General features: G+C 27.3%; 1 protein-coding gene across 2 annotated transcripts in view; it reads left to right on the top strand.

Annotated features, from left to right (window-relative positions):
• Positions 1-13,117, top strand: part of SREB (Sterol regulatory element binding protein) — a 28,156-nt gene that overhangs the window by 11,604 nt on the left and 3,435 nt on the right. For both annotated transcript variants that reach the window (XM_043051281.2, XM_071177192.1), the window contains exons 9-14: positions 1,795-1,961; positions 2,107-2,269; positions 6,441-6,552; positions 8,603-8,857; positions 9,737-9,902; positions 12,523-12,690. In XM_043051281.2, the coding sequence (XP_042907215.1) occupies positions 1,795-1,961; positions 2,107-2,269; positions 6,441-6,552; positions 8,603-8,857; positions 9,737-9,902; positions 12,523-12,690 (1,031 nt within the window). The remainder of the gene's footprint in view (positions 1-1,794; positions 1,962-2,106; positions 2,270-6,440; positions 6,553-8,602; positions 8,858-9,736; positions 9,903-12,522; positions 12,691-13,117) is intronic.

The following is a 13,117-nucleotide window of genomic DNA, read 5'->3' as shown; positions in this document are numbered from 1 at the left end:
TTTTTTGAATTTAGATTTAATGGTTTTATTTTTCTTAAATGCAACTTGAATTCATTTCTTTTGTCTACCAATTTTTATCTGAATTTAATAATCTTAATTGTTTTCTCTTTACATCCATTAGAGAATTTTAATTTTATGGATGGTAGCAAATTTAAATAGTAGGTTTATCTAATATATAAATATTTATGTTAAAAAATGTGATAGAAGAATTGTGAATGGCGTTCCAATAATCCCTTTTGCCAATAGAAAAGAAGTGAAAAATATTGATATAACTGTGCTTAAAAATAAACACTTGCTCATAAATGTTAACGATAACCTTTATCTCGGAATTATGATGTATAATTTATTTCCAGTCTGTCCATGCTTATTGTGATAATATGTATTTTCTTTTCAGGTTTGTAATGTTTAGTTTTATGATTATTATTGATTATAATTGTAAATGCAAGAATTGTTTTTTTTTTAAATTTTTTTATTTTTCCTTTTTTTTTTTTTCGCTAGCAGGTGCGCTCCACACGGTTGTCATTAACATTTTTATAGAAAAGCTTTAATTAATTGATTCTTTGGTTCTAATTTAGCTCTTCTACATGACATAGTGTTACTTTAGTAGTTCGCTTGAATTTTAATTTTGCTTCATTAATTCAACACTTAAGTTTAATACTTGTACAAATTATGAAGCGTTACAACCAGTAAGTGAGAAAAGAACAAAGGGCAGATCCGATTTAAAGCCAAACCAACTTACCTGGAGGTATGCCTGCAAGTAATCATTCCCAGTTATTGGACAGAATGAGCAACTGCCTGCAGGTGCTTTAACCCACTGGCGGTTAAGGAAATGGGCAAAATTGGGAGAATGTTTCTCCCCTACACACAGTTCCCCTATCAGTTAACATGGGAAAACCAGTTTTGCTATGCAGAGAAGACTGCAGGTTAAAATGCGACTTTTTACGTGCAGAACCGTCAGTGGGTTAAACAATCTTTGGAGGCAAGGCAATTTTTTTTTTTAACTTGAGGCAATCATAGGTGAAATTGTTGACAGTTATAGTGATATGATTGTAATAATCCTGAATGACAGTGGAAACTGCTGCTCAAACTTTAACCCCTGCTTTGCTNACCTAATTTGAAAGCAGTAAACTTGCAGTTTCTCCCGCCAAACACAACAGCAAAGTTGCAGCCGATGGACCAGGGTATCATGAAGTGCTTCAAACAGTCTTATCGTAAATGACTTGTCAGAAAAATGATCTTAAATATTGTAAGCAATTAGAAGATTTGTAATTAATAAGCATTAATTAAATAATCCGACAATCCTTTAAAAGTCCAAAACCGAAACTAACGGTAAGTCGAACTTCCGATATGTCGAAGTTTTTCGTCAGTCCTATCAGATTCGAGTTATCGCGAATTCACTGTATTTAAAATTTTGGCACCATTCTATTTCAAGGATTGTAAAAACCTATTGTCACTGTACCTTCATGTTGTTTATTTTGTACCCATTACCAAAGTTCCTATTACATTTCAAAACGGCTCTCTCGAACCGCATATGATATGCAAATGATTTATTTTTCTGTTTCCTTTTTCGAAAATGGTAAAGATTATTATTTTCTTCTTCAAAGGACCCTTAGTTAGTAGTTTACGATTTTTTAAAATTAAAATAAACATTCAAACTACCCTTGGCTAGTGCTGCTATTTTTCCTTGTGACTTTTCATTAATAATAAATCACTGTATATTAATAATCATTTAAAAACTATTATTGCTCTAAAATATTTGTTCTTTTATTAATGTTTTATGATTTTTTTCCTCAGGTTTTCTATCAGATAGTAAACTTGAGAGAATATATTTGTCACTGAATGCTCTGAATTTAGGAGAAGATGCTAAGTCTATCATACCAATTGAAAAAATGTCTGAAATATACATTAGTTCAGCCATGAGCTTTATTAGTTGTTTCCCAAGAAAATTATATTTTATCACTGTAAGTTGTGCTAAATGTTTATGTATTTTTATTAAAAAATTCCTGTTAATTTTTTTTGTAATGAGGAATTGAATTTCTTCAGTCTTAAAGTCAATTATATTGTTTTGTACGTGATTTTAAATTGGAATGTTTTCTTTATTTTTAGTGGTACCTATTGAAAAAAGCTAGAAGAGTTTACCTTTCTAATAATGTTATGGTTCCTCCAACTTTGCAGTGGCTTTTTGACCCCATAGGGCATACTTTCTTTCGTAATGGAAACTGGACTTATGATCGGGAAGGAACTATTTTTAGTTCAGTTCCAAAATCAAGTAAATATGACTTCTTCTTGATTTCTTTTCTTGTTAGGATTTTTTTTTGTTGAGGGAAAATTGTGATTGCACTCAGAAAGTTTTACATTGATTTTGAGATTTAATTTATTAAAAGGCAATATGTCACTTTAACAGTTTATAAAAAAAGAAATTGAGGAATTAATAAAAATTTATGTCACTTAAAAATTTATTTTTTTAGAGTCATTCAAAAATAAATGTTTAAATTAAGCTCAGATGATTTTTGTTACAAATATTATAAAGTAAAAAGTTTTTTTCATAACTTTTGGATGCTGTCTTATGTCATTTAATGTCTTTATGAAAAATCTGTATTCATATTACCGGGCAAAAGAAATGAATTATTTTTTTTCTTATTGGCGCGCTGTTACTGAGCACTTCAGCCCGTCAATATCACGGGAGCGAGAAATAGCGGGCGAAAACTCACCCTGTGATTTTCACGGGAGCGAGAATGAAGGGGTTAAAAAAGAGTTAGAAACTGTAAACTATAACTAAAACATGGATGTGTAGCATTTTTAAAAAGTGCTTAAAGGTGCTTTTTTCATTGGGTTTTTTAAAAGTGCTTAGTTTTCCCTTTTCGAAAATGAGATTTTTTTCTATACCACATACATTTTTGTGAGGTATTATGCAAAAGCGTGCTTTTCACATTGTTCTATTCAATGTTTTCACATTATTAAAAGTTCACAATTCATTCAACCACAATCTATTTCTGCATACCGTCGGCTATGGCGTATTAAAGGTTTCAATAATTTTACATGTTTGATGAAATACTTGCTAGTCCATATGTGCATATATACTGAGCTGGGCTTGGTGAGATTATTGCACTCCCATGTGCAACCTGCTGCATTTTGCAAGATATTCTCAATTTCAGACTTCATTTTCCACCCTCTGATAGCGAACCAAAAAAATCTCTTTATTATTTTATAATGTATAATATAGTCAAGAAGAGTTCTTTGTCAGAAACTAGTTATTTCATCATGATCATTTTTTAATGTCTTCAAAAATTATTTTGTATTTATTAATGCATATAGTGCTTAAAAATATTTTTTGAGTGTTTAAAAAGTACTTAAAAGGTGCTTATTTTTTGTTGAAAGATTTGGCTACGCACCCTGTAAAATTTAATAAATTTTAGTGAGCTTGTTTTCTTTCTNTTAACAGTTTATAAAAAAAGAAATTGATAAATTAATAAAAATTTATGTCACTTAAAAATTAATTTTTTTAGAGTCATTCAAAAATAAATGTTTAAATTAAGCTCAGATGATTTTTGTTACAAATATTATAAAGTAAAAAGTTTTTTTCATAACTTTTTGAATGCTGTCTTATGTCATTTAATGTCTTTATGAAAAATCTGTATTCATATTAGCTGTTTATATTAACCCTTAATTGAAACAAATAAATAAATACCTAAATAAATAAATAAAAAGGAAAAATATAATTTTGAAGGAACATTTTGGTCAAAATTTTTCAGAGTACTATTTTGAAACTGGTGTAAAAAGTATATTATAAATATTTCTTACAATTTATGAAAATGTTATCAGAAAATTAAATTACCTTATGGTTTAAGTTTGAAGTTTCATTCGGGAAAAAGCCCAAAGTTTTAGCCATTTTTTTAAAAATTTCTTTTGTAACTTTTTAGGTTTAGAACTTAATTGTTACCTTTTTCGGAATTTTTCTTAACTTTCACTTGTCTGATCTAATCAATTGAGTGTAATTTCTAATTACTCTCTATTATTTAATTGAATGCACCTCTAAGCCAACTTAGATAAAAGGAAAAACTTTCTGTGAATGCAAAATCTCTATTAAAAAACATTTTGCACCATTGATTAACATTTGTAACTAGCTTCAACTCTTTTGTCGCCATCTCATTTTGGCAAAATTTGGTTGAAGATCAAGGAGTTTTTTTCTACCGATATTTAATTATTGTAGAATTCTATATTTATTTATGCCATGGAGATGAGTTCAGTAAAAAACCAAAAGAACTGAAAATAAAAATGTTGTGTGCAAAAACACTTTTTAAATAATTCAAAAAAATACCTGAAATTTGAGCTAGAAATAAATGAATAAAGGAAGCATTTATCCACAGAATGTTATAAACGTTTTAATAAAAATATCGATGTGAGATTTCATTTATTTATTTAAATTGTGAGAATATGATTCTCAATCTATTATTTTTAACAACGAGAATACAAGTATTGATGTTGGATTTTAAAATTGCATTAGTACGAATCTCGATATTTCATTTTTAAACAGCGTGAGTAAGAATTGCGTTGTATAATTTCTAAGTCATTTGAATACTATTCATATCAGTGGCTTCTAAATCGGGTGAATATGAAACATGATATTTGGTATAAAATCTTGAAAATGCGAAACAGGATGAGCAACCTTAAATAGCGTTAATAGGAATCACGGTGTGTGATTTTAAATCTTGTAATTTTAAACCGTGTTTGCATTGGTAGGAAAAAAGGTTAAAGAAAAATTTTTTTTTCTTAGTAATCGTAAAAAAATTTCTGTGATGGGGACAAATTTTCTGCATGAATTCGTGTATATTATACAGTGATTATATTATTTAAACTGAACTTCGAAATTAGCATTATTAAAAAGTGCTTACATAGAATATTAAATAAAGTATCTAGTATATATTTTATTACTAATTTATGTTACATTCATTTTATGTTTATTTTTCTCTCTACATAAAAAAGGATTAGATCAATTATAATTTTATTAACCCCTTAAAAATCGGTTAATTTTCAAGAAAACGGTCATAAAAGTGCCTATTTTTTTGTATTTGTATTACGTATTTGATTAGTGCTGCAACTAGTTTAAAATAAACTAACTATCTACAATTACCTTAAAAATATTCTGGTACTGCCATCAGGTGTGTAAAATTAGAAATAAAATACTTTCCAGGCAAAAAAAATGAATTAGTTTTATTCTTTTTGGCGTATTATTACTGAGCACTTCAGCCCGTCAATATTACAGGAGCAAGAAATAGCGGATGAAAACTCACCCTGTGATTTTCACGGGAGCGAGAAGGAAGGAGTTGAAAAAGAGTTAGAAACTGTTTACTATAACTAAAACATGGATGTGTAGCATTTTTAAAAAGTGCTTATTTTCGATTTTCTTTATTAAAAAGCCCTTAAAGGTGCTTTTTTCATTGGGTTTTTTAAAAGTGCTTAATTTTCCCTTTTCGAAAATGAAATTTTTTTCTATACCACGTCAATTTTTGTGAGGTATTATGCAAAAGCGTGCTTTTCACATTGTTCTATTCAATGTTTTCACATTATTAAAAGTTCACAATTCATTCAACCACAATCTATTTCTGCATACCGTCGGCTATGGCGTATTAAAGGTTTCAATAATTTTACATGTTTGATGAAATACTTGCTAGTCCATATGTGCATATATACGGAGCTGGACTTGGTGAGATTATTGTCTTCCCATGTGCATCCTGCTGCATTTTGCAAGATATTCTTAATTTCAGACTTCATTTTCCACCCTCTGATATCAAACCAAAAAAATCTCTTTATCATTTGATAATGTCTAATATAGTCAAGAAGAGTTCTTTGTCAGAAACTAGTTATTTCATCATAATCATGTAAAGTCTTTGAAAATTATTTTGTATTTATTAATGCATATAGTGCTTAAAAATATTTTTTGAGTGTTTAAAAAGTACTTAAAAGGTGCTTATTTTTTGTTGAAAGATTTGGCTATGCACCCTGTGAAATTTAATAAATTTTATCGAGCTTGTTTTCTTTCTTATTCTTGTTATATTCAGTATAAAGTGAAGGTTATTTGGTTAGTCTATAAATGATATTGTGAAATTGAAAATTTGAATTTGAAGTAATAATAATTGTTATGAATGAACAACAAGATTAATTAATAAATAATTTGATAAACATTTTTCTTACATTCAGTTGAAGGATTTAAAAGTAACATTATTTTAAATTTAATTAGATAATTTATAAACTACAGTTTAATTGAAGTTCATTCATTTAATAAAGGCTTCTGATGTGACATTATCTTCCTGTTTGTTCATATTATTTTAAGACCGCAATAGCAGTACATTCATTGATTAAGCACTTTCTTTAATTATTTGTAACAAATTTTGTTATAAAATGAAATCTTTATTAATTTATTTTTATGTTTCTATTTTCAGTGAATCCCCTGTCATTTGCATCCCGTGGTTTTCGAGAGTTTCTCTTGGAGAAAATAATTTTGTCAATTATTTCCCCAAGTATGGAATTAGATGAAAATATTGAACATGGAAGGTTTGTCCATTTACAGTTCTAAAAGTGGATCTAGAATTAGAAAAAAAAATCTAAAAACTTGAATTTCTGTTTTAAATTTATGAATTGTTGCCCTTATTTTGATTAATTGAATTTTTTTTCATTTTAATTTAAATGTTGTATCTAAGCGATATTAACATTCTCTAAGGAAAATAATAACATTTGTAATAAATAAAATTTAAAAATGTTATGAAATAAAGGTGTTAACCGAATTTTATTTCCTAAATTTTTTTTTAATGTCATAACTTAAGTTTGATAAAAGCTAAAATTGCTGATTACTAATAATCTGATACATATTTATACATTTAATACTTTGGCAGTATTTATTATAAGTGTTTATTATTGGTTATACTTGAACCTAAGCTTGTTTTAAAGATAGTTGTATTTGTAGAATATTAACAGATAGATTATAGTACAGAATATTATCGGACCATTGTTTATAAGAGGCTGATTTTAGCAATCTTCGAAATTATGCAAGGTTATGTAGTTTTAATTAAAAATTTTATCATATAACAAATAATTATTTTATTAGTTTGTTACATAACATATTATCATTTGCTATCCACTGAATTTTTATAAATTCTTCTAGCAAACAATCAATATTTTGCAGTGTAAATTTATGTATCAAACAATTATTGTTAGTATGGCCCGCTGCCATATTAAAATCATGCTCATTTTTAGAATATTTTATATTATTACTGGAATGTCTAAAATTTTTCAAAAAGCCTTTTTTATGATAAAGTTAAACTTTGCAAATACACAAAAAGCTGAATTGATTACTTCATTTATATTAATTAAACATAAACTAAATTTTTTTAAATTTGCAGAACGGTTTTAAATTAACATATCCTTTTTTTTATTAACAAAATTTAAAATTAACTATTCTGCATGGTTTAAAAGTTATAAGGGTCATTCCATGTCGGTTCATCCAGCCATGGCACCCACCGTCTCAGATTTTGATGAAAATTTGTACACTTACAGAGTTTTTCGTGCTGATTTCAAAAATATCAATTATATTTAAATCGGTTAATGGGTTTAAANTTTAAAATTAACAATTCTGCATGGTTTAAAAGTTATAAATGTTTTGTAACTTTCATTGTATTTCTTTTTCTTTGCTGCAAAGTTTATTTCAAAATATTAAGTGCTAAGTTGTTGCTGCCTCCATAAACATGATTTAGATTGGGAATCAGTAAATGAGATGAGAATTAACCACGACCCCCTCCAGGTGTTCTAACCAAGTACTAAAATTTAATGATTATAGGTAAATAAAAAGAATCACTGCATGAATGTGAGAGGGGATGTGCAAATAATTGTTTTGAAAAATAGTTTATCTCCATCGACTTAGAATATATATGTGGAGAGAGAGGATAAAAAAATACACAGAACACTTTAGAATGTTGTGTCGATCTGGGAATCGAAGCCAGCAAAAGTCATGGTCATGGCCTAGTTTGTTTTTTAAACTAGGTGCTAGGCCTCGAGTGAAATAAAAATAAAAATTAAGTAATGGCGGAAAGGTTGTAAATGGAGTAAATGCTTTATGAGCATTATTACAAGCGCTTTTCTGACATCTATTAAGATAAATTTACCTTATGGAATGAGTGATGGTCATTGATATTGACTGATGACTTTTCTTAATTCTTTAACAGTTTTAATTTGAATTCCTCTACATTCCCTGTTCCATAATTTATTTTTTAATTATCATCCTTCAATTTCCCTGCAAATTATAATCCACACCTCTAACTTAATTCATTGGGGCACAATGAAATTTGCTATAGATATGCTTTCAAAACGTGAGAAAATAGAAAGAGAAAGCAGAGTTTTTAATTATTTTAAATATATGCGTACAAAAATATGATTTTATAAAACGACAATCATGATTTCATAATTGACGGTTTTAGCATGTATTGGTTTTGTAATAATTCTATTCTTGCAGATTTCATTTTTTAAAAAAATGGCTACCTTTTTAATTCAGTGATATTATTGGTGGCAGTCACAGCATACAAGTGTAATGTCTTTATATTGATTTCTATAGGAATCATTCTACTGGATTGGTTATTTCAAACTGCATACAACTGTTGAAGAATTCTTGTTATGTTACTGAGAGTAGTAATTTCTCTTCAGCTCTGAAGAGTTCCAAACCTGTCTGTTTGAGACAAGAAGATCGTGTAACCTTTTGGTGGGCATCCGTTTTGAGTGTTTCTCTCTCCTGGCTTCTGGGTGAGAAGGAAAAGGCTGAAAAATTGTACCAAGATGTTGAAAATTTTCCAAAAGAACTTCTGAATTCTCAGTATGTTTATTTAAATGTATAGATTTCAGTATATTAAGTGCAAAACTCTTAGTTTCCTTGTACTTTTAAGCACAAATTTTAGTAACACAAAATCTAATTTTATCCATTTCTTTAAATTTTTTTTCATTTCAAAATTAAAAAAAATAATTAAAAAACTTTTAATTGTTTTTTTTTTAAATGTGTTTATTTATTCAAGAATTTTACCCTAACAGTTTTTTTTTTTGCAGATTTATTTTTCCAAGAAAAAAACTTATTTAATTTAAAAGAAATTAAAAAAAAAATACGAAGCAAGAAAAACGTTAAAGACTCATAATATTTTTTGTAATATTGGTTTTCTTGAACTTTGATGTTGATTCACTCAGAAACTGACGGAATAGCGTTGCAATTTTTTTGTTACTAAATTTTAAACTTAAATCCTATTGAAAGTATGAAGTTCATGGACATTAATCTACACAGGCACAGCTTGTATATCAAGTATCTGGCTTGAGCATTATGGACTAAAAAGTGGTAGCTAAGGAATTTTGACTTTAAGATAATTTAAATTGCTTTTCTTTTTCATTTAATTAAAATAGAGAAAACATGCATGTTTTTTCCTTCAGTTTTTTTTATTATTTCCTACCTTTGGAATTATTTGCTGATATATTCCAATTCTACATTTATTTTGCATCTAGTGTGTTTGGACGCATTAAAAAATAGACTTTTGCATTGATTTTTGAAGAAGAAAAAAAGCGCAACGTTTAAAAGAACTAGACGAATAATAATTATGTATTTAATTTTGTTGTATGTTGTAGTGAATTTATTTGAAGTTTTATGTCATTTCAAGTGCGTTTGAAGATAAAATGTTGCTGAAGCTTACAGATTATAATTCTTGTTTCTTAGACATCCTCTTCCCTCTGCTGTTTTGTATTCTTTTCGGGCTAAAAAGAGTTCTACTAGTCATGATTCAATGCCTAGTACTACGTTACGACTATGCGACAAAGCGGGAAGTCTTGTGAAAGATAGTTTAAATTATTCATTGCATCAAATGCCTCCACCTTTAGTACAGGTAATTTCACGTTTTCGTTACTCATTGGCATATGTCAGTAAGTGTGCACTTATATGATCCATAACAATATTGGTCTGCATTTTCATAATTATTTGTTGTCCATATCAGTTGTACATGATATTGTAAAACTTGCTACAGACGTTTTAAAAAATTGATGTTTTTGTAAAATTGTAAAAAATCTACTCAAATTTTTTTGAACTTGTGAAAATAAAGTAATATTTTTGAGAATTTGTGAGAAATCATGAAAAACAGTTGTTTCTCCAGTCTTTTTGATGAAAAGCTACTGATTCTATTAGCAGCTTAAAATTGGGAGATAGAACAGAAAAAAATAATGAAAATTGTGCTTTTATTTATTTGGTTCTTTCATAGTGATAGCTTAATGTACTTTTTTGATAAACAGTTTAAATTATCTATCAATAAAATAAGATTTTATCTTGATTCAAATTACTCAAGAGTGTAAAGAATTAGCACTTGATAAAAATTACAAATGTAAGTTTTAAAAAGGGTGAAGAAGGTTTTGAAATTCTATTCAAGTGTCTCATTTACTCTGAAGAACACTGCTTTATTTTCGGATATTGCAACAAAAACTAATATAGAGCATATGTTCCTACAGTCAAGTGGTCAGTCGAACGTGGAACCGTCAGTGTTTAGTCCTCAAGTTTTTAGTGCTGATTTTATTAATCCACTGAAGTGAAGTTAACTGTGCTCAGATTAAGGATAGAACCTCTGACCTGGGGCATGGGGGTGGAAAGGGCTAGCACTAAGTCACCGAACTTCAAAGATAAAAAAATATATATTTCTTCGTAGAATATTAATTCAAAAATTTAAAATTTTTTTAAGGCAGTTAAATTTTTATTGCACATTTTTTTGATGCTTGTGTAATTTTTTATACTAATTTTGCCTTTATTTTTCTTTTTTTTAAAAAATAATTGATTTATTCAATAATTGATTTATTTAATATTTGTTTCATAATTAATTTTAATTTTTAATTTATTTAACAATAAAATAGAAACTAGTTTTTATATTAATTTATAAATGTTAGTAAATCCCAACCAAATTTTTTAAAGTAATCAAAATGTGACAAAGTAAAAAAAATCCTGCTGTTATATAATATTTTTTATTTGCAAATTTTATTTTTCAAAAATATTTGAAAACTTGCAAGTTTTTGAAGGATGATTGGAAAAGTAAAATTTGTTGAATGAAATGATATGAAAAGGAAATTTCGACTATTATATCATAACAATAATTTGTAAATAAAAATTTATTATTAAAAGCAATAAGTTTATTTTATCAATTATAATAATTCATAATTTTATGATTAGGTATGTAAAAATACAATTTGTATTTCTGTATTGTATTATGTAAGTTTTATTTGTATTTATTCTTAACAGTATTTAGTTATGAAAATTAGTGTGCTGTTACAATTTGTAATTTGTTGTATAGTGCAATAATATGTAACTTGACTTTGATACTTTAAAAGCTCTCTATATAATTATAAAGTTCTTCAATACTCCTTTATGTAAAACTTTGAAAGAAACCACACATGTTTTAATTTCTTAAGAGATTCATAAAAAAAAAAAATTTCTTCCCAATTTTCGCTTTTCTATTTTCTTTTATTTAAAAAATATTTATTGAAGTACTAGGAAATAATATTATTTAAACTAGATTGCAATTATAAACTGTTTAAAATTTTAGTACTTGATAATTCTTTATTAATTATTTTTTTCCTTTTTTCTACTTTGGTACTACTTACTTAAAAGCTTTTTTTCTTAGGCACTTTTTTTCATGGTTTTTCCATGTCAAAAAAAAGTACTCTAAAGAAAATTCCAGACTGAACTTATTTTTTGATCAATTTGCACGATCTTGCATTAGCGTTATCACTTTAGGTGAGCTGTAAATCCGAAAAAATATATTATGTTCTGTCCCGCATAATATATTAATGATTTAGATTATTTTTTCTAATAAAGCAAATTTTTTTTAATTTTATTAGTTTATTTTTTATAGCAGACAAAACAAAAGAAACAGCTAACCCCATACATGGGGTTAGCTGTTGTAAAAATATACATGTATGTATTTGAAACACCAACTTTTTGTTTGAGCCATTTATATCTTTACTTATTAAATTACTTTGTATCTTTACACTTCTCCAAAGTAAAGTTTTCCCCTTGAGCTATAAGTTTAATTTTTTAAGGAAAATAATCATAATTGAGTTTTTTTAAAAAAATTTTTTTAGCCTTTCAAAATGTCAGGAGAAATTACAAACTCAAGCAGATTTAGATTTAAATTTTGTAAAAGCAATCACATGTTGAAGTTAGTCAATCCTATTCTTTAATTGTGGTGTGACATTATTATTTGATCATTGGTAATAATTATAAAAAATAACAACAAAAAAGTATTAATTTTTTTTAATCTTTACAGATTATTAAAAAAAATGTAAATTTTATTTATTTTTTGAAAACTTAATTTGAAAAAAAAATTGGAAATAAAATATTAATTGGAGGATGGAATTCAGTCCACTGATTTTTCCTCAGGACTGAAGAGTGTTTCACTGTGGAAGAAACTTGCTATCTTTGAAATAAAACTTATTTATTGTCTAATAAAGGTTACCTAATTTATGCAGGCTTTCCAAGTTCTGAGTATCGATTGGTGCCTGAGTACTAGAAATCATGTTTGGGAGTCGTCAAGATCTAATAATTCTTCTGATGTTTGTGGAGTGTCTGAGGGTTATAGAGAAGACCTCCGGTGCCTGCGTCGACTCTTGCATTATATTCCAGAAATTCACAGCAAGGTAAATTTTTATTTCACACAATTGAAATTTTATATTTATTAAAAATATTATACACAGTACGATACCATACCTGCCAACTTTTATGCATTTGGCGTAAAATTTTATTTGTGTATTTAAAGTGGTAGTAGAATGTATACTTTCTAAATATTCCATGCATTTATAAACTTAATTTATAATCTTTTTGACCACCACTGTTTTTCAAAAAAATTAAGCATATATAACAATATGCAATACTGACGTGGTAGTCCGCATTATCTTTTTCAAAATACAGTGTATCTTTCTGCCAAAAATTGTAATTTAAATTCCATTTTACTATCACTGGGGAAAATCATCCTCGAAAGGATTAGAAACTGGCAGGTATGCAATACCTATATTTTTTTTTTTTGTAATTTTCATAAAAATAATGTATGAGTCATTTTATTTTCTA

The sequence above is a fragment of the Parasteatoda tepidariorum genome, chromosome 2 (genome assembly GCF_043381705.1).
Source record: "Parasteatoda tepidariorum isolate YZ-2023 chromosome 2, CAS_Ptep_4.0, whole genome shotgun sequence".
Lineage (NCBI taxonomy): Eukaryota > Metazoa > Arthropoda > Arachnida > Araneae > Theridiidae > Parasteatoda > Parasteatoda tepidariorum.
This window is presented reverse-complemented; position numbering and strand designations above follow the sequence as displayed.